The sequence below is a fragment of the Mesocricetus auratus genome, unplaced genomic scaffold (genome assembly GCF_017639785.1).
Source record: "Mesocricetus auratus isolate SY011 unplaced genomic scaffold, BCM_Maur_2.0 Super-Scaffold_100009, whole genome shotgun sequence".
NCBI lineage: Eukaryota > Metazoa > Chordata > Mammalia > Rodentia > Cricetidae > Mesocricetus > Mesocricetus auratus.
Genome location: NW_024429193.1, coordinates 5,748,252 through 5,774,896, shown reverse-complemented (window position 1 = coordinate 5,774,896; position 26,645 = coordinate 5,748,252). Strand labels below are relative to the sequence as shown.

Genomic DNA, 26,645 nt, shown 5'->3' with positions numbered 1-26,645 from the left:
CATTAAAATTCATAGCGGAAAGGGGGGCATTGCGAGGAACAACAGAATCCAGAGCATCTTGAGGGAAGACTCTGAAAAGCTACATCCCAGATGGTGAGAAATGTAGCAGAGATAAATTGCTATGCACGTAAGACCAACTGAAACTGAATAGGAAGGATATAAGCCTAAACACATCTATAAAAGTGGTAAGACCGAAGCTGAAGTCATGAGATTTCCAACAAAGGAGCCCTCAGAGCTGGATAGAGTCCCTGCAGATTGCGCCAGATCTTTAAAGAAATGTACCAAGGCTCTGCAAATTATTCCACAGGATCCAAGAGGAAGGATGCTGCCTGCAGTTGTTTTGTTAACAGGATGTAGAGTCCCCTGGGATGTGAGCCTCTGGGCAGGTGTATGAGGGGTTGTCTTGATTATGTTAATTAATGTAGGAAGACCCATTCTAATTGTGGGCAGGACTATTTCCTGGGCAAGGGTTGCTGAACTCTGTAAAATGGCGAAAGAGAGCCAAACACTGAGATGTGTGCCCACACGGCTCTCCCTTCTTTGGACTGTGCTCACAGAGGAACCAACAGCGTCAGGCTCCCATTGCCCTCATTCCCCAAACAATGTGTTAGACTGTCAACTGTGGGTTCAAATAAACCCTTCTTTAAGTGGCTTTTGTCAGAATATTTTATCATAGCAGCAAGCTATGACGAATAACACACTACCAAACTCATTCTATGAGTACAGTATTGCCCTGATATCAAAACCAGTGTGTGCACGCACACACGCACACACACATACACGTGCGCATGTATTCACACCTTGCACAGGCACTTAAACTAACACATGAAAATTATGGACCAATTTTCCTCATCAACTTAGATACAAAATTTCTAAACAAAATACTTGCAAACTGAATTTAGCAACACTTTAAAAACATCATAACCATGACTGAATTTGATTCATTCTGGGATGCATATGCAAATCACTAAATCACTAATGTAAGGTAGTATCTACGTAGACTCAGAGACGGACATCACATGACCAAAAGTCTCTTTACAAAGTTCAGCATGGCTTCAGGATAGAAGCCAGGTAGAAACTAATAACAGAAGAAACATGAAAACATACCTCAACATAATAAAAGTATATACAAACAGTTAACACTTAGCCAACATCATGCTAAAAAGGAAAAAGTGACACAGTAAATAAAGACAGGAAAGAGACAAGGCTGTCCACCCAGTCACTCCATGTTCATTTCAATACAATGCTTATGTCAGGTGAGAAAGAGCAGTGAAATTATCTGTCCTACACTTAGGAGACCCTAAACATTCTACCAGAGATACCTTGCATAAAATAAATATTTTCATAAATAACATGTGGCAATAACAGAAACAGAAGCTTTTCCATGTGCCAAGAAGTGTCTTGCAGAGAAAACTTGGGGTTAAAAACAAAAAAATTCTCACTCACGGTAACAAAAAACAAAATTATGGGAAGAAGCCTTGCTGAGGAGGCAAAAGGTCTCAACAACAAAAACTTAAAAACACTGAAGAGGTGTAAGAGACACTAAAAAAAATTGGAAAGTGTCCCCATGCTCATAGATTAGAATTAATGCTATTGAAAATGCCTGTGGCACCAAAAGTGATCTGCAGATTCAATGCAACCCCCTCAAAACCTTATGACATTCCTCACTGGACTGAAATCCTTGAAGACTCCCCAGACAGCCCAAGCAACCCTAAACAGAAAGAACGACGGACAAAGCCATCATGACGCTGGCTCACACACAGACACGGACACCAGGAGGACCTAGAAATACATGCCCAGAACTGCGAACACACGATTTTCAGCCAGGCGCCAAACAGGTGCACTGGAGAAAAAGACGGTGTTGGGCAAACTGGACACCCGTGTGTTCAAGCAAAGGCCTCAATGCGCAAAGCCCGAGAGTCCAAACGGCCAGAGGAAAGAGTCATCGCGGACGAGGGTTCTCTGGAAAGGACGAGGGCTTTCTGGAAAGCACTCTGGCAGCTCAAGACCTAACAGCAGGAGTTGACAAACAGCACTGTGTGACACCAGGAGGCTTTCTGCATGGCCATGTGAGGGGACAGCGAGGTGAGGACACAGGCTACAGGGCGGGGCGGGGCGGGGGGTGGGGCACCTTCAACAACCACGCACTGGACAGGAAATTCACTTCTAGACACTCCTTGTTCTATGACTGCAAGCTATGTGGAGACAGGAGTAACATGTTTAATAGAATGTCCCTCATTTGCAATTTCTCTAGAGTTTTCCCATGGTTGGTCAGGGATATGGGCTTTGAGAATAAAAGCTGAGATAAAATGCTATTTCATTACATACACTGAAGGTACATTCTCAACTAACGTAATTTGTCGCCATAGTGACAACCTCAGTGAAAACTGCGAAGTGACGCTTTCCCCCTTTTCCATATTTTTGGGAAGGAAGGAGATCATTGAGAGCTGGAGAGTACTCACTTTAAGGTATTATAAATAATATATTTGTTTAGACAGATTCTACATTTTTTGATGTTAGAGCATTGTCATGGATACGAATTGCCTTAAAATATTTTCTAGTGATAAATGAATTACAGTTTTACAGTGGAAATTTTTTAAAATGTTTATGGAAAGTATCACCAGATTTAGAACACAAACATAAATTGCCACAGTTAATATTCTGAGATACTGTTTCAAAAATCTAGGTCTATATTTGAAAAAATATACATACTGTATATTACTCTACCGCTTAAAAGTTAACATTATACAAACTGCTATCCATTTTTGGGGGGGTTATTTTATTCTTTACAAACACAGGACTTAGCACATCATATATTCATCCATGACTGTGAACTTGGGGACCAGCATACTACACAGTCTCTTCCTTTGCCCACAGAGTCACTGTTCTGACCTTGAGCCACAGAAACTTAAGTTAAACCAGTAAGACAGTCCTCACTAAGACTGGTAGACACAGAGGGTGGTCACAAATGTGAACTTGGAAGCTGCTTACAAATATACTCACAAGATTTCTACATATTTAAATTTTGCCGAGCTACATTTTTTTTTCTTGCTAGACTCTTGCTGCCAGGCTTTGATTCACCGCTTTTGAGTTTGGGCATAAGTCCATAGTTGCTTTACTGGCATTCTGGAATTTTCCAGTTTTGAGGACGACACCAAAGCAGTAACTTAGCGACTTATGGGAGCCCACAGCAAGGGGCGGGGGGAAACCCTGAATCATCACCTTCTACAGTGGACACAGCACAGTCAGTATACCATTTCTCATGGTGCATTGCACAAGTCTCAACGGTAAGTTAGAGCATCCTTTGTGTCCAAGTCCCTGGGGGGGGGCTTTCCAGTGCCCTTAGCCTCAGTTTATCTCTGGCTGGGGGCCAAATCTTGGTCAATTTCTCAGTTTTCTGGGAAGCTAGAAAAATGAAAAGAAGCCAAGTTCCAATGTAGGGACCACTAGGGTCTAGTATGTTGGATCTCCACAGATGGTTCTTTCTTGCCCTAAAAGCAAATATAGAAATATGCCAATTTCTCTGTTCTTGTGATAATTTCCATTATCTCCCTCCAAGCAGGGTACCAACTCCAGACTCTAAATGCCCAGCATTAGGTGAGTGCGTGGGGTGGGGGTGGGTCTTAGGACCTCACTTTCTGTCCTATATAGTTGATGCTACCCAACCCCCTCAATCAACTCCACAAAGTACGAGAAGGCCAGGTCTCCTGAGTTTCTCTCTCTTCCCCCTTTTCAGCTGCTGGGATCTCAAGAAAACCCCTCTTCCCAGGGGAGGACTCCTGGGCATCAGGTAATGTGTTCTTGTTTAACCCATCATGCTCTGGCTTATAGCAGGAGGTTGTCAGATCATCTTAAACTATGTATGACCATATCAGAATTCTTAATTTCATTTTCCTTTGACGTCAACAATATGTGTATTAATACTTGATGTACTAGCTTCCTACTGCTATAATAAAACACCTGAAGTAACTAACTTACAGAAAGAAACATTTCTTTTGGCTCACAATTTTGGAGGTTCCTGTCCAAGACTGGCACTTGTGGATTCTGTTGTGACGTGTTGCCCCATCTCAGGCCCCAAACAATGCATTTGGACAGAGCAAACTGCCCACCTCCCCGACAAACAGCAGGAGGGACCGAGGAAGACACTTGGGCTCACAATTTCCAGTAACCTAAATTCTTGCCATGAGGCCCCACCTCCCAAAGGTCCAATGGTGACACCCTGAGGAACAAGCTTTTAACAGGTGGGCCTTTGATAGACACCACTCATGTCATAGCCCTAGGCGGAGGGGACTGTCTACTTGTCAGAGAGCTCAACTCATCACTTGTGCTATTTCTCAAGCTTTGCTGGCTAGCTCTGGCCATGGGAACTGTGTGGGTACTTCTGTAACAAAATATTCAGAACTGGGTACTTTCTTTCATATGGCTTACTCAGTAATAATCTCCCAGACACTTACACAAGTGTTCACGAATCTTAACAACGATGGAGTGATCCTGTTAAATAAGATGGAAAGACTGGGCAGGTCTTTACAAACACATCCGTCTCTAGACGGCACTGTCCCTGAGCAGGAGTCCCTTCCTCAGTGAGCGTCACCTTCAAAACTTCTTCAAGATGTCTGGTGGCACGTTTGGGTTGAAGCACAGTAAGCCAGCACTCATTAGATGTATGTGTTGACTCACGGTTAGGATAACTGCCAATTGAGCAATCCTGCCTGTGCTACTTTTCCAGCCAATCAGCTCAAGGAAAACCCAGTGAAAAATTCTCTTAACACCAGGACCCAAGTTCTAACAATTTTCAACCCTAACAATTTTCAGCCCTTTCATCAAGGTGAACTGTTTTGCTTTCCTTTGCTTGTCACAAATGAAATAATATAATTTTGGATTTCTAATAGGCCCCTTCCAAGCATGGTCACATGACAGTTGGCAAATGAGCATTTTTCTACCTAAGGACCAGTTACGAGTAAAATCCCCTTCTAACTTCCTGGAGAAACAATTACTGTATTAAAAACCTTGTCGCTAATGGATCTTTCATCCGTAACAGATGTGATATGTAAAGTGAGCATCAATCTCTTGGGGTTTCTGGCACCTCAGCAATACAGATAATTTTACCTGATAATTGTATTATGACAGCACGATTTATTAGCTGGGTATATATGGCCAGTGGTCAGGTTTGTCCAGACAGTGTCTACATTTGAAGCCTTCATTCTCTGTCCTCCAAGAATCAGTGGTTTTACTAAGCAACATGCTCCTAGGCACATGATCTTTAACAGAGACATTGACAAAAGCCTTCGGTACATCACCATTCAGCCACCGCAGTTGACTGACGGATGACTTTTGGTGCTTGACCTTCCAACAGATTTCAGAGTTCAGACTTTGAAAGACGGCTCTTGTCCTCCTCTGGAGGGAGACTTACTCAAAGATGAGCTACAGGGTTCTGGGAGTGGCTAGAAAACAACAATGTATTTGCTACATCTCTTGGCTGCAAATGAAAAAGTTAAAATCAGCCAAAGTGGAAATAGTTTATTGATTTCTATGCATAAATAACAGAGCTGGGAGGCTGGCTTCCAACATGGACGGCTCTGGGGCTGGTATATCGTCTCAGGCTTCAAGCCTCCTCTACAACTCATTTCTTCTATCAATGTCTTAGTCTCATTTTCTCTAGGGATATGACAGGGCACCCAGAGAATCATGTCCCAAATACTCTACCAACCCAAGGGGAAAAAAAAAGAGTTCTTGTGAACAGTGTGACAAGAAAAATACAGTGAATCTCTGAGAATGATTCAGGATGGCTCTTCTTGGGCCTTGGGCCTGTATTCTTGTTCAGTTTCTTCATTTTCTAGTACTAATCTGACTTTGTGGCAGTAGGGAGAGCTGACCACAATAAAGGGTAAGTATAGAGTAGACAGGCTTATGAGGCACTATCTACACCCAACAGGCTAACATATGAATTAACCATTTTCTTACATAATGTAGAGTGTATGGGCATTCTCTGGTGCATGCTTGTATTTAGGAAAGTAGAAATCATTATGCAAACACAGGTCCATGTGTATATTGCACACATGCATGTAATGCACATTAATACAGTTTTGTGAGTATGGATGTATGTATACTTTTTCCTCTGCATGTGTGTATTTTCCATCTGTATGTATCACAGCTCACAAGTACCCTTTCCAAGGATCTCATTCACATCCTACATCATCATAACGAGTGCATTTTTCCATTTTCTGTCATCTGTGTGACTATATAACAAAGTCTATATTTCTGCTACTATACAGAGCATGTTGGACACTAACCAAATCAGCCCTGGAGCTACCCCATGTGTGTTGAATTTCCATCTCTGGAGTATCATAGCATCATGAATGCCCTCTGAAACCCTTGACATGGGGTGCTGGGTCCCTGTGAGGGCAACAGAATGGAGCATGATTAAGAGGGGCAGCCTACGTGGTTTGCGGGGGGTCAAGGTGAAGGCACTCCAAGCCAGAGCAGCAGCCAATCAATGGTGGGCACAGAGATTAGAATGGAAAGGAGTGGACTGGTGGAAGGGAACCAGAGCCATAGAATGTACAAGGCAACTTGACCATGCAGACATCAGAGCTCCCTGGAGTTTGGGGAGTGGCACCTTGCTCACTGAAACAGAGGGTGGGGGTTGACAGCAGAAGACGCAATTTCTTCCGCACCTGTTCTTTTCCTGGATTCTCCATATTCTCCACCTATTCCACCCATATTCTGACTACCCGGCCTTAGATCCATCTCCATTTCTGGGATAAAACACCCTGACAAAAGCAACTTGGGTGAAGACAGAGGTTCCTTTCCTGCCTGGTCCCAAAGCCAATTACCCCCCCAAACATACACACACAGACTTATATTAATTTATAAACTGTTTGGCTGATGCCTAGGGCTTCTTATTGGCTAGCTCCGTCTTAATCACCACCCCATAACTACTTATCTATGTATTTCTGCAAGGCCTTATCTTACCAGAGAACGCCTGGCCTGTCCTAGTTTCCAGGTCTCCACATGGCTGTCCTCTCACGGCAAAGCTCTGCCTCTCCCCCCCCGCCCCCACTCAAGAATTCTCATCTCCTAGCCCTGCCTATCTTCCTTCCTATACTGGCCAACCAGTGTTTTAGTCATCAACCAATAAGAGAAACAGATATACAGAAGGACATCCCCCATCACTCGGGGGAACGGGTTTATTGTGGCAAAGGAGTCAAGGCTGTAAGAGCTTAAAACAGCTGGTCATGCCGGGCGTTGGTGGTGCACACCTTTAATCCCAGCACTCGGGAGGCAGAGGCAGGCAGATCTCTGTAAGTTCGAGACCAGCCTGGTCTACAGAGCGAGTTCCAGGACAGCCTCCAAAGCCACAGAGAAACCCTGTCTCGAAAAACCAAAAACAAAACAAAAAAAAAAACCCAGCTGGTCACACTGTGTCCCAGTTAAGAGTGGAGGAGAAGGGGGAGGAGGATGGGGAGGAGGGGGAGTGGCAGAGCCCAGCCAAACGAAAGGGTGCTGCCCACATACAGGCATGGTTCTTCCCATTTGAATTAACCTAACAGGAAACAGGCATGGCCACCCACCACCAAGCCTTGACAGTCCCTCTCACTGGACTCTCTTCACTGGCGAGTGTAGAGTGTGTCAAGTGGACAGTCTCCTATGCCACAAAACCACCCTGGAATTGCCTCAACCCCTGGTGATGTCAACCCTCTCTTTTGCATTTAGTCTTAACATTGCCTTGACATTTGTTTTTTGACTGAGGGTTGCTATCGCACAGCCTGCCTGAAAGAAATAAAATCATCCCTCCTCTGCTCAACAGAGAGATGCCCTCAAGTCCTTAGAAAAATGATGTCATGTTTGAAATGACAACTACAATGTGCACATGTCAAACAAGTAACTTTTATTATACATTAATTTGTTTCTTTCTGTAAGGCAACTTAAGAGTTGCAATTTCTTTTTCTTTATAATTACACAAATGGGAATATCCAAAATTTAGTTAACAATTAAGTTGATCAGTTTAAAATTTTGGGAGCATCCATCTGCATATAATTGCTCTCCATATACTTCTGTAAAATCTAAAGCCTATATACCCAGACATAAAAAACCCATTCATGCTAGTCTTAGTTACAAGTGCTCGTTTATTTGAATGTGGTGAGCCTGTTCTTTTATTTGCCAAGAAAGTCAGCTTTGTTCCTTAATTGTTATAATAACCACAATTTAGGAAATTCTATTGCAACATCAATATGTTATGTGCATCTATAATTAGACTAGTGTGGCCTGCCTGTCATAGGAACTGATGAGGAGGTATTCGTATTTTGTCTACTTAAGGCTTTCTAAGCTTCCCGGTTTTTGAAGGGGAACTTCAAGTCTAGATACATTGTTATCAAGTCTAGATGCACTTCAGTCTAGATACATTGTTAGGAGCCTGAAAAAAAAAAACAGTTCTATCCTTGACTCTGCATTCTGGATGCCAGGACTTCTCCCTAAACATCGAGGGAAAGGAGGAGTACGCTTCCAAACACCGGCATTCTCCTCAATTCTAGCACTTTCTGGTTCTACCAGATCTGGGGGAGACAGCTGCCATGAAACCGGTCACCAGAAATGTCTAGCTGCAGCCTCCTCTCACTCATCAGCGCCTAATTCTCTAGTACTCAAATGCAAATGATCTACAGGTGGCTTGCCCTCAGCAATGCCTTCACAATGCATCACTTCACGACAGTGACCAAGCCAAGGGTAGGAAACTAAGACGGGAACCCAGCCCAAAGTTAACTCCTCTCTTTCCCCTTCATTTATGGTGACCGACACGAGGAGGAACAGTGATGCCTGGAACCAAATCTTCATGCTGCCCTATCTGCTACAACTAATAATTTGACACAAACTCCTAGAAAGCAACACCATTTACAGGATGATGCCAGGCGTAAAGGTGTGTCTTCTTTAAATCCCCGTGGATGACATGATTTTTAAAACCATGACCATCGTGAGTTATAACATGGTCAACCCTGCCTTAATGCCACAGAATGGTACTTTGTGCTTACTCTTGATAAAAAAAAATATGTACATGTTGGAATTTTGAAAATACTATGGGGCATTTAAAGTTCTATCGTATTTTATATCATGATATCATGATATAAAATGAGATCTTGGTGACAGATGAGGAAGGAAACCGTTATGTTTTAATGGTGACGTGCATGTTTGTCAAGCTGACAAAGAGGAGTGGGTCATGCCGGTTGGTTTTTATTGTCAACCGACAGAACTACCTAAGAAGAGGGAACCCAATCCAAGACTGGCCCAGATCAATTGGCCTGTGGCTCTCTCCGAACAAGATTCCTGATTGATGACTAAGAGAGCGTGGGCCGCACCCATCCTTGGCTGGCTGAGCAAGCTGGAAGGGCCAGCCAGCACTCAGTGTGCCTCAATGGCTTCAACTTCAACTCTGGCTCGAGTTCCTGTCCTGTCTCAATAAAGGACTGTGATCTGGAAGTTTAAGCTGAAATAAACCCTTCTGCCACAATAAATAAATAAATAAATAAATAAATAAATAAAGGGATTGCTGTATGGATAATGAAGAGACAGTAGGGGAAGCCTGAGAAGTTACGGGTCCGCCATGAGACACAGCACGTGCTGCAAAGTCCACGCACGCCCTTGCAGGTCCTACAGGTGCTATCAAGAGTGGCAGCCGTCAGCTCAGTCACAGTGGTGGTGAGGACTCCAGCTTCAAGGACCAGCAGAGATGCTGGGAATTCAGCCCTCACCCCGTGTCAGCGGTGTTGATTCCACATCTCTGTTCTCTCTCACTCAGCAGTAGGAACCCGAGCTCGCATTGGTTTGGAGATGGAGGAGAGGCGAGGAGAGGGCACCCTACTGCGGTCCATTCTGCTTTTCATGGTCGTGCAGGGAGGGTTGCTTTACTGCCTTCAATAAACTCTTCAGAGAGCAAGAAGCAAAGCTCTAGGCTAGACAGGAAGGTTATGAAGAGGCAGCGGCCTTCCATCCGCCTATGTGATCTCCAAGACAGCACCTCTCCCCCACCCTCTGTGATCCCCTGTCACCCCCTCGAGGTCATGCACTGGTTCCTTCTAAATAATATCCTCTGCGCAGTCTTTCCCTGAGTACAAGAGAGGATGAGAAGACCTTCCCAACCAAAGTCACAGAACTGAGCAACAGGTAATTGAATCAACGCTCCGAGAGCCTCAAGTCATGACCCCCCTAAGGTACAGAAAAGGAAGCCACTCCCTTTGTTGCTCTTCATAAAGGGACACAAGCAACAGTCACATCAATGCACAGGTTAACCTGAGGAAAGCATAATAAACTTATTATAATTTTACCTGGAGGACTGTGTTAGTTACTATTCCCATAGCTATGACCAAACGCCTGTAAATATGACACTTCAGGGAAGAAGGGTTTATTTGGGCTCATGGTTTGAGAGGGCACAGTCCATCGTGGGAGTGGGGGCAGGGAGTGGCTGGGACTACTCCTAAACTTGCTTCCCAAATACTAAGACAAATCCAAGGGCTTTACTACTCAGTGGTACATTTCTCCTAAGCATAAATTCATGAGACACTTTCATCCATGTGTTCCATTTTCAGCCTGTGACAGGCACTTGTGACATGATTAACAAATACTGCAGAACTATAGGATATTAAGTGACAGTGAGACATAAAAGTAACCCGAGACAAGAGAGGCGAGCTCCTCTCTAAAAGGCACATTTTTATACAGGTAATCAATTTATCAGGGCACTGGGCAAATCCAGGCAAGAGACTTCCAAAAGTTAATTTAAAACCAATTAGAGGATCTACATCAAGCAAGACTCTGGGGGAATTTATACATTATTAATGGTGCCTCCCCTCAACTATAAAGGTCTAATAAACAGTCTGTAAATCCGGGAGATACAAATACGATGTTGGAAGAGTAAATGAACGGAGGGCGCCAGCCCAGGCATGCCACTGGCCACAGAAGAGATGCCTGGCACCCCCTGTCCAGGGTGTTTACCAAGAGCCCTCCAGCAGGACCTTGCTCCCCAAATTCTCCTCGGTGGTGTGACACCCGAGGGACTGTGCCTTTGTCACCAAGGTCTTCAAACAGGCCTGGGCTTTGCATCCACACCAATGCACCTCCCATGTACCCAGTCCCCACGGAAACGACTGTGGAAATAGTCTCACTACCTCTGTGCGATTCCCGTCATGTTTGAGGGTCTTTTTTTTCCCCTTCTGTACTTTATGAGACTGAACTCTAAAGGTAAGTCTGGGGGATTTGGCTTGACCAGCAAGTACTTCTTTTCCCTGTGAGCATGAGCACGTCAGTTAAAGTCCTGGGGACTGCTGTGAAGGTGCTCTCTGCACATAGCGGGGGCCGTCGCACTTAGAATTCACGGAGGCCTTGGCACACACACGTGATCAAGCCGATAGTATTCGGTGGGTTTGCAAAAGAAGTGTTCGTGAAGTCAGAGTGGTACGATCAAGACACATACATGCATGAGATCCTCAAACAGGAATAAATAAACATATAGATGGATGGATAGATAGATAGATAGATAGATAGATAGATAGATAGATAGATAAAAGTTGATGTGGTAGCATGTGCTTGTGATCCCAGCACTGGGGAGGCAGAAACAGGTGTGTTACTGGGCTCCTGGTCAATCAGCCTATCCAAAGCTGTAAGCTCTAGATCAGAGAACTCCTTTGTCTCACTGTCAAAATGAAAAGTGCACACAGTGCCTGAGGAGCTCATCCTAAAAGTGCCCCCACACACACACACCCTTTTAGCCTGGTATACTCTTCCTAGCTGTCAATATCCAGCCACGCTCACCTGGGACACCAACTGGCCAGGAAGATTTATAAAAGTGTTGAATCCCATTATCTCTGCAGCCACTGCGAATGTTAAAATTCAGTTTGGTCTTTTTCTTTCCTTTTTTTTTTTTTAGCTCTAGGTCTAAGGACGACAGAGTTATAAAGGGACAAATGCTTTTCTCAAATTCTGTAAAGAGCTGTCCCCAACAGGTGACCTACAGGAAATAAAGCCAGCCAGCCCTCCAGCCGTCGGCCACTGATCAGAGCAATTAAATGGAAAGACATGTATGTTAAGCTTCACACCACCAGGAAAACAGGTAATTGCCTCCACAGCTCCCTAGGAAGCCAGTGATTTAGAGGTTTGATGTGGGATGGGGTGAAGCATTTCAGACATGTGTCAGAAGTGTCTGAGAATAGGAAAACAGAAAATGTTGTCAGGGACCCAAAGGATCCCGGTGGGACAGAAACGTGTAAATGTGATGACTCGGAAGCCATCTTGCTCCTAACTGGAAAACAGTTGCCATGGATACTCTCCCAGGCAACCCTCTCAGGTCTTACCTCTTGGGTCCTCACGTTTATGTATCCGTAGTGAGTTCGAAGAGGCTGCCTAGAAGAGTAGGACAATGGGATCCACTTGGTCTCAGGCTGTCCAAAGCAGCTCAGCAGCGAAGGGAAATTCATGTCAGTGATGAGGCGCATGGCTAGCAGCACGAGGCACAGGGCTGTGAGGCTCACCGCGAGCACAGACTTCCTCTGCAAAACAGTGGGGGACAAAGCGGGGGACAGTGAATGACCCTCAACTAGCAGCAGCCACAGGGTGGGGTAGGGCGGGGCAGGGGAGGGGTTGGGTGGGGCAGGGATGGGGGTGGGGATGGAGGTGGGGGTAGGGGTGGGGTGGAGGTGGCTATCGGTTTCTCTCTCAGAAGAATCAAGGGTTCTGTCTTTCAGGGTGTATCTCCATTGGAGCAGAAACTGAGCCATCAATTAGTGAGCAGGCGGCAGACACTTACACTCTCAGAGCCTGCCTCCCTCTTCCTGCCAGCATGTCCAACCACAGGAGGCCTTTCTCCATCCCTCGGCTTCCCTCCCCCACCACCAGCCTGCCAGACTCTCATCGGCTCCCTTTGCTTTAAAGGGGGGTGCTCTGCACCTTCCTAATCTGCAACACAACACAGTCCCCCATGTTGGTGGCCCCCAACTAAAGGTCATTCTCACTGATGCAACATCACTGTGATTCTGCGACTGTTCTGAATCATAATGTAAATAAATGCCTGATATACAACCTCCGAAGGGGGTCAGCCGACCCTCAAGAGGGGTCACAAGCCCACAAGGTTGAGGACTGCTGCTGTGAAGGCTCTTTTACATTTCCTACAGTGTAATTTCTTTTCCCACCACATGCTTCTCAATTCCTGAAGCCATTGGCTGTGCTTGTCACGGGGGCTCTCTGCGTCCGTGCCCTCTGCACAGTTTCTCACCTCAAATCGTACACGGAACGCAGCGGACACTTAAAGGAAACGCATGACTCCCTCACATCCCGTATGACCCAGCTTCCTCCCGCCTTAAGCTTCTGGGTCTGCATCCAGAAGGTTCCATCAACAGAAAACTCTCTCCCATGCACAACGCAAACTGGAAACGTTAAGCACCGGAAGAGCGAAGGCTGTACCACAGCAGCCTAAGAACCATCCCCCTGAATACATACTTCAAAGGGAGAAAAGTTGGGGCGACTGCGTCTGGCTGGGGTGAGAAACGGCGGTGGTGCATACTTGATGTGGGGCTTGACGCGACACATGTTCCGGTTGGTAGGGGCGCTGCGTAAGCAGATCTTTCTAGATGGAAGAAGCAGGCAAGGGGACACAAGCATGGGCTCCCTGTGGGAGCCAACCAGTCTCTCTCTGTGTGCAGATGGAAAGCTGCAGGCACAAGGGATTAGCTATGTTGGGCCACCCTGGGCACCACGCTGCGTGTGCGCCCTGAGTCTGGGAGACAGCAAAAACCAATGTGGACTTTTGTTGCTGTCGTTCACTTGTTGGGATTTTTCTAAAGATGAAAGCTGTGTCGAAATCCAACATGGGTGGTGGTACTTTGTAACGGGGAGGAGAGAGAAATGAGAGGACACCGGCCTTTTTGGTCCAGGTCTTGCAAACCAAGGGTGGAAACTGCAACGGTGGGGGTAAATAGTGAGCAAGACTCAGGATCCTCAGTTTAGACGGAAGGGGCAGACGTAAGCCTCAGAGCTGACCTTGAGACAGCACCAGTGGTACAGGGAATCCTGAGGAAACCAGCAAGCTGCAGTAACTTACCCAGGGAGCCAGAAGGTAGAGCCCTTGGCTCTCTGGGAGCTCTTCTCTGTGGACCAGAAGTTCAGTAGCCATGGAGTCAGAGGGAAAGTCAACACCAGATCAGACACAGAACAGAACCATGGAAGAGCTGCTACATCACACCCCTGCTGGCCCCAAACTGGGCTTGACCTCTGAGCCGGCTCCAAGCCGAAGGGCAGCCAGAGTTTCTGAGGATGACTGGCCATCCGTCATCACCACAGCTGGGCTTGCGACCTGTTACTTCCTGATGTGATTAGCTCAAGAACTTCTCAAGGGAGAAAAGACACCTCAGAACAGCCATGCTACCTACACCCTGGGTCACAGCTCAATCCAGGCAGCAGACAGAGCCAGCATCAGTAGCCACCATCATGTCTCAGCTCCTGCAATTTGTAAAATCCACATCCCTCCATCCAGCCAGCCTAATTTCCTAATCACCCGAGAGTCGTCCCCTACCCCAAGCTCTGCCTCCTCAGCACCCCTTACCCCCCTCCACTAACCACCACAGCCTTACCTCGTTTAACCTTCTTCTAATCATGAAGAAACACTTTAATTCACTCTCCTGAGGAATCATTATGTCCGCAACCCTGCCACGTGGCCCAGCCACAGCCTAAATGAGGTGATGGATCTTGAGTATAAAGGGGCCAGAAGAGACGGCCAACTAAAACCCAAAAGGCCAGCCACCCATTAAGTGAGGGGGAAGGAACACCTCTCTCTCTCGGTCACCATCCAAACCAGCAGCCACTCTGGAGGACTCCCAGATGTGACCTGTGCATTGGTCTACTCCCGAGCCCAGCAAGGCTCTGTGCTTCTCTTAGCTGCCCAACTTGCATGTCTAAGGGCCCGGGGGGGCAGAGGCATTGAGGGCCCTTGCCAAGCCTCCATTCACAACAGCACAGCAGCTACACATACGAAATGCATACACAGGAGACGAAAGTAAACCAATCTGCTTCCAAGGGGAAGCCTCTCGAAATAGGATGAAGTCACAGCAGCAAGAGCCTGTGCCCCTGGAATCCGTGTCTGCCTCCTGTGGCTACGAGTAAAGAGGGGGCTGGCTGCGGAGTGGGAAGCAGGTACCTCCCCCTCTGTGCTGCACTTGGAACTGTGGTCCCAGTGGCCAGGGCTACCCTTTCCATAGTGCAGACCTCCAGCGCCCCCCCCCACTCTGTTATGGTGAGCAGGTTCTTTCTCCCTCTGTCTAATGCAACACCACTCTTGTTTGGCATGAAAGCAACTCACAGCGCAGACCCAGAGCATACTGAAACTTCACTAGAGAAAGGCGGGGGCCTCAGCTCTGCAAGGCAAGGACAGCACGGCCTGATGCAAACATGTGTTCTCCAGCGGTCACCTCTGCCATGCCCACGGCCCCAGACAAGACCACGGCTTAGGCGCTCTGACACATGGGGCAGTGAACTGAGCACCAACACACAGGACACCACACACACACGTAGAGGACACCACACACACACACACAGATGTAGCCACGCCTCGGAGATCATGCCCACTGTAGACGAGGGAAGGTTCTGGGAGAGAAAAGGAAACCAACCAGGCAGAATAGGCTCCAAAGTGTCACCAGAGCTAGCAAGGAAGGTGGACAATAAGACGGTGTGTGTCAGACAAGGCCACTAAGGAGCCCAGAGAAGGGAGGTCTACTGTTCTTAAGGAGGGACAAGTTCTGGCCTTGCCTGTCTGAGTCGACAGCATCCAAACAGGGTCCCTGTGGATGGGGGAGAGGGAGACACACTATGAGCTTTCCAGCCACGGGGAAGAGCAGAGGCTGGGCCACTATTTGTCAGAACCTTCAGGTCATTTGATAAGAAGGCTGCTATGTACACCACGATGGGAGATGATGCTAAACATCATAAACAATTTGTCCCACAGTTGCCACGCGCTAGTCACCATGTCGAGGCGATCCACACTCGGATCAGTTTCACCAACAGCGGTGTGGCAGAAGAAGCCGTCAGAACAGCTTTAAGGTTAAAAAAAAACAACCGCCAATTACACTTGAGCAAACAAAGGTTGAGTACTTATCAGTGGATGGTGTGAAAGGCTTGGGTCAACAGACGTTTCGTGACGCACAGAACATAAAAACGACCATTCCTCTAAGGCTGGGTACACGGAAAACTGAGCAGTCAGGCAGCAAGGAACTCTTCAAAAGCGGAAGGTGATTGTTAGGTTGTAACTGTCAGCTGTTAAATTCTTTGGTGTGTGTGCATGACTGTATGCATGCATGCAGCTGGAAGCCAGAGGTCACACAATGTAATTGTGTGTGTGTGCACACAGAAGCCAGAGGTCACACAATGCAATTGTGTGTGAGTGCACACAGAAGCCAGAGGTCACACAATGCGATCGTGTGTGTGTGCACACAGAAGCCAGAGGTCACACTGGACATCTTACCTAATAACTCCCCACTTTTATGAGATGAGGTCTCTCACTGAATGCAGAGCTCACTAATTCAGCTGGGCTTCCTAGCCACGAGCCCCAGAGTGCCCCCATCTCTGCAGTGTCTCCCCAGGACTGGTATGAGAGGCTCGTGCTATGCCATCTTGCTTTTGACATGGCTTCTGGGGACCAAACTCAGGTGTGGATGCTCAGAGCGAGCACTTTACCAACAGACCCAGCTTGTCAGCTCCTAACTGTTGGAGAAGTGATGGGTTTTAATTAAGCTAGTGGGCGAGCACTCATTAGGACATGTGAAAAGCTTGACAAAGACTAGAGACATCGTTCTCCATATTCTAAGCAGCTGCAAGCCCTTGAATTACTTGGGGGCAACTTATCCTCACCAGCACAAGAGGATGCCACTGTGCCCAAGTAGTTCTCATGAACTGCTTTAGGCAAAGTTCATTCCTTCCTTGTTCCTCATTTGGGCGAAGTCTGGAGGGGCCTTCAGCAGCCGAGACATTTAGAATTTAATCCCCTTCGAACTTCAAAAATCTACATCACAAAATGTGACACACTCCCTCTCCCCCCCCCCTCTGGAATATTAACGTATCAGACTTTGTAGGAGAAATGTCTATTTCAAAGTAGACTCCTTGGAAAGTTCATGACGGAGGGAAAGAACAGAGCCTCAGAGGTCTGGGCACCTACTGAACTCACAAGACATATTAAGTGATGCTTTTATTTTTCCTTCACAGAACTAACCATTCGCCATGTAGTACGGACTTTATTAGCCCAGTCAGCTGCTCTTTTTTTTTTAGGTCCACTCCTTCATAAATGACAACCCAAGAGAAGGCATGTTTTTCTGTTTAAATAATACTACTCGATGACTGAAAATAGTTGCATTTCAGGAAGAGTGCTCATTTTTCTTCATATGCTGAAGTTTACCTAACGATTCTTTTAAAATGCAATGGCAATCGTATTTTCTGTGAGTGTTCAGTCACCTCGCAGCCTGATTTTTCACCGTTGTCCAGCTCCAAATCAGCTTCCTGATGAATAAAGCTTCAGGCCATTTGCAGGAAGATGACTTAGCAACGCTCAGTGTGTTAGCAAAACCTTCCGTTTTACTTTATCTGTTGAGTCAACAGTCTGTTTAGATCCCACTTACGACGAGACAGTGACCTCTGAGGGGGAACCTCACTCAGTTTTTGTTGGGAAGCAGTCAGGAAAGCGGCAATGAAAACGTGGAATGTCCTGGTGAGAACAAGACCCTCAGCCAACTTCAGACCGTGAAACAGGCGGTAGAGCATCAAGGGCAGCCTGAGGGTGCACGGCGGTGGATGGAATCGCTGACCTTATCAACAGGAGAGTCGTGAAGGGCAGGCAAGACCAGCGCAGGAAGTTATACAGTGAGTGAGAATCTCAGAGGCTGATGTGGAATATATTAAAAGATTCAGGGCTGGGAAAGCAGGTGCATATGTTTACTCTTTGCTTTGCAAATGTGGGAGGGTGCCGAGTTTGATCCCCTGCAAATGCATGGAAAGTTGAGCATAGGGACCTGACCTTTGTAATCCAAGCTCTAGTGAGATAAAGGGCCAAATCAGCATCTCATGTCCCAGTGACAGAACCAGTCTCGGAAGGAATGGAGGGGGCTTTTGGAGAGATGTCTCAGCTGGTAAACTACATGCTATGTAAGCATGGAGACCGGAGACAGATTCCCAGAACACACAGGAAAAGCTGGGCATAATGGCACCATAACCCCAGCGAAGGGGCAGGGGGCAGGGTAGAGACAGTAGTATCCCTGGAGCTCAGAGAGAGATCCTGTCTCAAAAAAAAATAAGATGAAACCTACAGAGGGAAGACATCAGATGTAGACCTCTACATACATACTCACAGGACTACAAACATATCTTGCTTCTACAAATAAAGCCTGTCTGGAGATCAGAGGATGGGGCTTGCCACTAGCTAACCACAGAGGTCTACACAGACAGGAAGTGATACAGCTTGGCAGAGAGAGGACGTGAAACGGCTGGGCAGAGAGAGGATATAAGCGGAAACTCTCTCTGTCTCTCTCTCTCTGGGAAGCTAATGAGATAAAGGTGGCATTGCCTTGCTCCTCCTCTTTGGTCTCTCAGCATTTTCCTTTATATATACCCGGCTCGGGGTATTCGTTATTTAGACCAATTAAGAACTCCATTTGCAAACATATATAACACACACACACACCTACACATGGGCACACTTCCCACACAGCAATATGGTAGCTCTAGAGGAAGGCCACCCAGAGTTGGTCTTTGTCTTTCATATGTGTGTGTAGCGTGCACACTTGCTACACATGAACCAACACCTATGTGAACATGCACACATAACGACACCTACACCCCAAAAAAATCTACTTATTTATATGTACGCGTGCATGCACGGAGGTTTTGTGGACCACGTATGTGCAGGAGTCACCCTACAGAGGCCAGAAGAGGGTGCTAAGATTCCCTGGAACCGAAGTAATGGGCAGTTGTGAGTCACCATTCCAGTGCTGGGAATCAAACACGGGTCCTCTGCCACAGTGGTGAGCTCTTAATCACTGAGCCATCTCTCCGGCTCCCACAAAAGCAATTTGAGAAAAAAGAATCGATTTTGAGAACAATTTTAAGGATGGTGGGAGAGGAGGGGCACTGGCGTCAGCAAGGGTGTCAAGGATGTTGTGCAGCAGGTTAAGGTGTCTGCAGGGCAACTGCGCAACCCGCTGGGGTCAGAGCACGAGACAGACAGACAGACAGACAGACAGACAGACAGGGCGAGGCTTGGATCTAGAACGCTCCCTCTGGAGGCGGTGTCGCTGAGGGACAGTAAGAATGCTCTCAGAGAACTGGTTCCGAAATGTTCAGAGCTGGTACCAGCCCTAAGTAGGTTCTGAAACATAGCATCAATCAACCGAAACTCTAATTCATATAGAAAACTAAGGGACTGACATGAAGCATAGTAATTATACTTACTTTGAGATCAGCAATTGTGGACACATTTAATCCCTTTCCCCTAAATCTGGCTTTATTCCCAGCATCACAAAGACAGCTACAAGGGAGTCTTGGGTAGCTGGGAGGGAAAATAAAGAAAGTAACCCTCTTGTTCTAGCAGACAATGGGCACCCTTTGTCTTATTGGAGGGACTCGCAGGACCCTACGGTGGGATGGGTATGGACTCACTCCTCAGCTCCACAACCCCATAACTGTTTTACTTATTTAGGACCCCGCTAGAAGGCAAATTGCTTGGCAGTTACATACAAATAAAATATACTTGAGCACATGAATGGATAATGAAAACGTAGTACATATACAGACTGGAATTTTATTCCGCCATAAAGAACACAAAATTATGAAATTTGCAGGGGAAATGAGTGCTCAGGAAGACAAACATTGCATACTCGCTCTCCTGTGCAGATCCCAGCCTCTAAAGGTTATGCTAGTGTGTGTGGGGGGCAGTGCGTGAGGGTGTATAAGCTGGGAAACTGCCAAGGGTCCATGAGACGGGGAAGAGGCTCCAGGACAAGCAGGTGAGGAGGGAAGGAGGAAGTCTGGAACCAGGAGGGGTGGGGACAGGGGAAACGGGGTGGGGGGAGGGTAACGGGAAGATGAGGAAGACGATGGAAAGCCATCAACCAAAATGGTCTCCATGAAATCGGTCAGTGAAAATCTGTTACTTCACATCTCAACGAAGACAAGAGGGGGCGGGGCTAAAAGAAACAACTCATCCATTCCGGCCAGTAAAACCCCGCCTCCCATCCCCCGCCTCCCATCCCCCGCCTCCCATCCCCCGCCTCCCATCCCCCCCGTCTCCCCCCGTCTCCCCCCACCTCCCACCCCCACCTCCCACCCCCCACCTCCCACCCCCCACCTCCCACCCCCCACCTCCCACCCCCCACCTCCCACCCCCCACCTCCCACCCCCCATACTCCTGTTAAGAGTTTGGGATGCTTGTCAGTATATCACTACCTGAGGCAGACTGAGTCAGTAGAAATTCCACATACAGAAGCCCAAACCCAGGGCCACAGAGAGTTCAAGGGCCCCACCCTCATTAACTGTTCTGTGGAGACAACAAGCCCTAGAGGGCAAAACATATGTGGCCACCGCTTTCCCCAGAAGTCTGGCGTTGTCTGGGTTTACAAAAGGAGGCTTCCGGTGGGCTAGAATGTACCAAACCTACTGAGGAGCTAAAGGTACCGAGAGTACACACACATCCTTCTGACCCGAGCTCAACCCACAGTGGAAAATTCCCACAGCTGCTAATACACATGTATGTTTTCTTCATTTCCTTCCCCTTTGGAGGAAAACACCTTTAGGTTTTTCAAACAATTCTTTTGTGTGTGTGTGTGTGTGTGTGTTTGTGTATACATATATGAAATATTTTTAACAGATCTTGCCCCCTACTCCCTACAAACTCCTCCCAATTTCACATCCTCTTCTTTTTCTTTATGCCCACAGAGCACAACTGATGAAGTATAAATTCGCACGGATACAGACCCATCCGCTGGAACATGGCCAACCATGTGAAGCCATATCCTTAAAGAAAACCAACTGTCTGTCCCTGGAAACCTTCAGCATCCAATAGCTCTCCACCAGGGGTAGGGCCCTGTGAGCACCTCTGCCATCCCCCTCCGGCGCATCCCCCCCCCTCCGGCGCATCCCCCCCCCTCCGGCGCATCCCCCCTCCGGCGCATCCCCCCCCCCTCCGGCGCATCCCCCCTCCGGCGCATCCCCCCTCCGGCGCATCCCCAACCCCCCCCGCGCATCCCCACCCCCCGGCGCATCCCCCCCGCGCATCCCCACCCCCCCCGCGCATCCCCACCCCCCCGGCGCCCCCTCCAAATGTTCACTGTCTTGATCTTGTTGGCTGCCACAAGGTCTGTGAATTTGCAAAGCCCTTGTCACGTTCACAAGACGCTATTTCAGTTATCACTACACAGCTGAGGACAGCACTAAGTTCCTGTCAGTACTTCTGCCCCGACTCCCTGTGCGATGAGATCACAGGCATACACCTCCACGCTCAGCCTCATGAGGCTTCCTGCTCACCAGGCAAGCACTCTACCAACCAAGGCTGCATCCCAGCGAGGTACAGCCCAGCCCGCCTTGAACTCACGGTCCTCCCTCTTCGTCCTCCTCAGTGTTTGCCCGCTAGCAAGTATTAGCATGGTACACGTGTCGAGTATGAGAGAGAAGACTCCCAAGAGCAAAGGCTTGAGCTGTGGCTAGGCAGAGACACACAGACATTCAACTAACTGGGAGAGCACCAGAAGCTCAGGCAGACGGCCACAAGGTTCTTTCTGTCCACCGAACTCTTGTACACATGGAAGGACACACTTCAGCCCTGGCTAAGCCCCCTCTCTGTGTGTCCCTGGGAGAGAGTAGCTTCCAGATAGGGGCCAAGAAGGTGACTAAGCCTCTGCTCCTCACTATCTACACCTGTCTCCTGGAGACACCTGCTCACTCTTCACTGCATGGGATGAGCGTCACCTAGGATCCAAAGCACACTTTCTTGGTGCTCAGAGCACACCAGCTGAGCATGAGCACAGTTCTCGTGGTCCACGCATCACCACAGCAGAAGTGCCGCTGAGAACCATCAAAACGATCAAAAAAAAAAAAAAACCCAAACAAACAAATGTGTGCCTCCGACAAGGATGCCGTCACCAACTAGGGCCTCCTCTTTTTTTTTTTTCCTGAAACCGCACGACCTCACACTGTGTAGAATTTACCTTTCCAGGCACGCGCAGATGCATCACTTCATCCGACTTCCTGCCGTCCAGAAGAAAGAAGGATGGATACAGCCTCCTCTCCTTTTCCTGTCCTCCATATCTCCAGTCTTGATGCCTAGCTCACGCCGGTACCACCTAGCTCACGCCCGTACCACCCACCACTCTACCCTGTCCCTTCCCGCCACCCCCATCTCAAGCTCGGACACAGCTCGGTTCAGACACCTCCCTCTGTAAGGGCCTCTTGTCACCCCAGGCTCCTGGTGTGTGAACGAGGGTCAGGTGGGATGGGGTAAGAGGCCAAAGGAAAGACTGCCCTTGAACTCTGCCCCTGGGTGTGCACAGAGGACTCGAGAGACCTCGGAACAACGAATGCCTCTCACAGGCCCCACCAAGCAAGCACAAGGCCTCCAACTGAGCAGGGAGGACCCGAGAGAAAGAGCGAAGGAGAGAAGGGAGGGCAGAGGGAGGGAATGCTATCGTCTCCTCAACAAACACAAAGCCACACTACTATCTGGTATATTCAGACAGGATTAGGAGGGGACATGGGTTTTTCCCCCCCTCAGGGAAAATTCACAAGCACTTCCTCTCCCCCGTCAGTCACCTGGAGCTCGCTGTGCGGTGGCAGCTGGGCATGGTGGGGAGGGGGAAGCATTTCAGCGAACAGAGAGTGAAGCGAGGACAGCCCAGCGTGCAAACGGGACTTGTCGGTGGCAGACTGCCCACCCAGAGCAACGTCCTCCACGTGGAGCACTCTAATGGGCTCACGGGAATGTGTTTTTTCTCAGAACTCCCATCTGGGAGAAGCACTGGAAGCTAAAATCTTCTACCCCCAGGGAGACGCAATTGGTGAAAACAGAGTATACTGTACAAACGAGGGTGGTCGTTCCAGGTCCTGGGGGAGAGGATGGTGTAGCTTGCTCTGTGCCCAGTGAGCATCAGGCAATACAGCCAGAGCTCTTCACGAAGGAAATAGTTTTTCAGAGGGAACCTCATTACATACTCAGGATGGTGCAGTTACAACACAGAGCCTTGGTCACCTCCCATCCGTCCGTCCGTCGCCTGCCCCCCCTCCCCGTCCCCGTCCCGTTCCCCCCCCGTCCCCCCGCTTAGGCTTCTTGTGTTCGTTTTCCCATCCAAAATTGGAGCAAATAACCTCGGACCAGGCTCTTTCTTTAAGCCACCATCTGTCTTGCAAATCATGACACAGAAACATACTAGTTTGGGATGCTTGGCTTAGCTTAGGCTCATGTCTGGCTAGCTCTTTTAACTTAAGTTACTCTGTTTCTCTTTATCTACTTTTTTATTTTAAAGCCTTTATCTACAATTCCAATGTAATATTTTTATTTAAATTAGAAACAAGCTTGCTTCACATGTCAATCCCAGCTCCCTCTTTATCTGCTTTTTGTTTTGGGGCTTATTACCTTTTTCCTGTTTATCTTGCTTTCACTTCTCTATGGCTGGCTGGCAGCTGGTTGGCTTCTTTCTCTGGATAGGTCCCTTGTCTCTCCTCCTCCTCCTCTCATTCTTCTGGAGCCTAGAGTTCTCCTCCAATTTATTCTCTCTGCCCAGAAGTCCCGCCCATCCTCTCTCTGCCTAGCTATTGGCCATTCAGCTCTTTATTAGACCAATCAGATACCTTAGGCAGGGCAAGGTGAAACAGATGTAACCCATGTTTACATAATTAAACACACATCCTTACAGCGTTAAACAAATGCAGTTTTAACAAATGTAACACACCTTTACACGGCTGAAGGAATATTCCACAGCATAAAAAAAGTGACACACCTTTACACAGTTAAAGTAATACTTTGCAGCATAAACAATTGTAGCACATCTTTGCCTAGTTAAAATAATATTCCATAACAGTGCCTACCCAAGATGATTACTAAAAAGTTTAAAGGAGTGACTAAATATAAAATAGGCCTTTGGGGTGCTTCCTAGCAACAAGACAGTGCTAATCAGAGGTGGGCTTTTATGAGGCTACTCTGAGCACAATAAGAAAAGCAGTCATGAAGCCTGAGGAGAGACCTCCACGAAGGGCCGACATGCCAGGCAGTCTCTCTCAGAGCTGAAACAGTGTGGAAGTAAATCTGCCTTTTGGAAAGACCAAAAAGAAAGAAGAAAAATAGCCCTTCCTGCAGAGATGAACCGCAGCCGATTCTCACGAAGACTCTTGCATAATTTCAACGACCAAGGCTTTTCAAAGGGCCCCAGGTGACCGCGTGCCACACCAGCCACCCCCCCTTCCCATCTGAAAGACTTTAACTTGGTTCCCAGCTGAAACACGGCAACGTGGCATTGACTATTAAACCACGGGTATGTAAATTGGAGAGCCGCCTTAGCAATCGATCAAAAATGCAGCACCACGATGTAGCTGTAGCTCACCACCACCGCTGCCGCTGCCGCCGCCACCGCCACCGCCACCGCCACCGCCACCACCACCACGCTTCTCTAAGGGAAGAGAGATATCCTTCACCCCATACCCAGAGAAGTCACACCACAGTCCCCTGAGGAAAGGAAGACACGGACGTGCGTGCAGTTGCCCGAGACTCTGGAATTTACAGATGTTAAGCAGCCTTTGGTAGCCTGGGAATTTTCTTCATGCTGAGCTGATACTGTGCCCTGTGATACTTGGTATTTTCATCTGCTCGACAGCATGTGGAATCACCCAGAAGATAAAATCGCTGGGCATGTCTGGGAGGGGTTTACAGAGGACCTGGGATGGGAAGATTTACCCCAACACTGTACTGCACTATCCCACAGGCTGGGGCCCCAGACTAAATAAAAAGGAAATGGCAAGCCGAGCACTGCATTCACGAGTCTGTGCATCCTGGCCGGGAGCAATGTGGCCATGTGCTTGTGTTTTCTACCATGACGGCCTGCACCCTCAAACTACGAGCCAAGATAAACCCAGTATACTGCTTTGTCCGGGAGATGGGGGAAGTCCTTCTGTGTATATGTGTGTCTTATGGGTTGATGAATAAAGCACTGTTGGCCAATAGGGAAGCAAGATAGGTGGGACTAGGAATCGAGGAGGATTCTGGGAAACAGAGGCACAGTCAGTCACCATGTAAGACTCGAGAGGAGTAAGAGGTCCGGACCCTTTCTCCGGTAAGAGAAGACCACATGGAAATACTCAGATAGCAGTTATGGGTTAATGATTAAGTCAGAGCTAGCCAATGAGAAACCATAGCAAACGGCCAAAGGCTGCATAATTAATATAGTGTCCTGCACGTTCAGTTGGGACTGATGTGGCTCAGGGACCAGGCTGGTGGGAAGAATGCACGTTACATGCGGGTATTTTGTCACAGCAGGCAGAAAAGTAATCAGTACGATGCTTGAAAACAAAACTGGGAAGCCCCCTCTCTTTTGACCATGGCAAACAGGTATGTCCCACGTATCCCTGCACATGGAAATAAATGCTGGCGCCTCCAAGCATCCCTGGGGAATACGCACCACCCTCTTGCAGACCAAAGTTACCCTGGCAGAGTGACCCATGCACATTAAATGGCCTTTCACCAGAACACAAGTAGAGTTTAGTCAAGCGTGGGTCCTGTGGTAATAGCGAGTAGTGTCGTCCTAAGGATAGTTGCAATTTCCAAGTAGGACAGTTTGGTTATCGAGTGTGGACTTAATGCTGCGTTGACATTAATTTGAGTTTGCCTGCGCAACTTAAAGCATATTCGTGTGTCACTTACGGCATGTCTCTGCTCCAGCAGGAAGGCGGGAAGATACCCACCGCTTGGCAAGAGTTTACTGCACAAGGGCTGCCATCAGCCAGGGCCGGACAGTTTTTATCACACCAGGTCGGTCCATGTGCTCTTTACAAAGCTCTCTTGTCTTGTCTCAGGCTGGATGTCTCAGGACGACTCAAATTCAGCAGTCCAAACTCCCACCCTATTCCTTCTCCCTCCTGGGCCACAGCAGGCCCTCTGAGTAGCTTGCCATGAGCCCCACCTGAGCATTAAGACTCCTCTATGGAGTAGGTACGTGATCTTGGGCATCTTGGTTTGAGTCTGGTTCCTCAGTTGTAAATTTGACAAGGGGGACACAGAGAATGGCAGGGAGCGCACCATCACAAACGCCCTTTCTTAAATCCATACCTGGTTCCCACAAGAGCTGCTCCTCACGGGACATCTTTTCCTCTTCCTGTCTTTTTCTCCCTTGGGAAACTCGTTCCTTAGCCTCAGGATGATGTCATCTGCTCTACGAATCTAGCCTGAGCCCCCTACCCTCCAGGAGACTCTAAAGCACTTTGTCCGGCCGAGGCAGGTTCCACACATCTGACGGCGATGGCTATCAATTCACCATCATCCCCCAATTCGGCAAGCTACGCCACAGCTTTCCTCTTCTGCTCAGACAGACATCACCAGTCGGCCACGGCACCATTTCCCCCCCAGAACGGAACACAGATTCAGAATCCTCTCAACACGGTCG

The 26,645-nt window shown here is 47.9% G+C and overlaps 1 protein-coding gene across 6 annotated transcripts in view; it reads right to left on the bottom strand.

The window, feature by feature from the left end:
• The window catches only part of St6galnac3 (ST6 N-acetylgalactosaminide alpha-2,6-sialyltransferase 3), a 498,643-nt gene that overhangs the window by 278,867 nt on the left and 193,131 nt on the right, over window positions 1-26,645 (bottom strand). For 3 of the 6 annotated variants that reach the window (XM_040751580.1, XM_040751581.1, XM_040751579.1), the window contains exons 1-3: window positions 23,630-23,747; window positions 13,474-13,600; window positions 12,333-12,527 (exon numbers count right to left, since the gene is read on the bottom strand). In XM_040751580.1, coding sequence (XP_040607514.1) covers window positions 12,333-12,527; window positions 13,474-13,563 — 285 coding nt within the window. In that variant the 5' untranslated portion in view covers window positions 13,564-13,600; window positions 23,630-23,747. Of the gene's footprint in view, window positions 1-12,332; window positions 12,528-13,473; window positions 13,601-23,629; window positions 23,754-26,645 lie in introns of those variants that run through there. The other 3 variants (XM_040751577.1, XM_040751582.1, XM_040751578.1) reach the window with 3 other exon arrangements.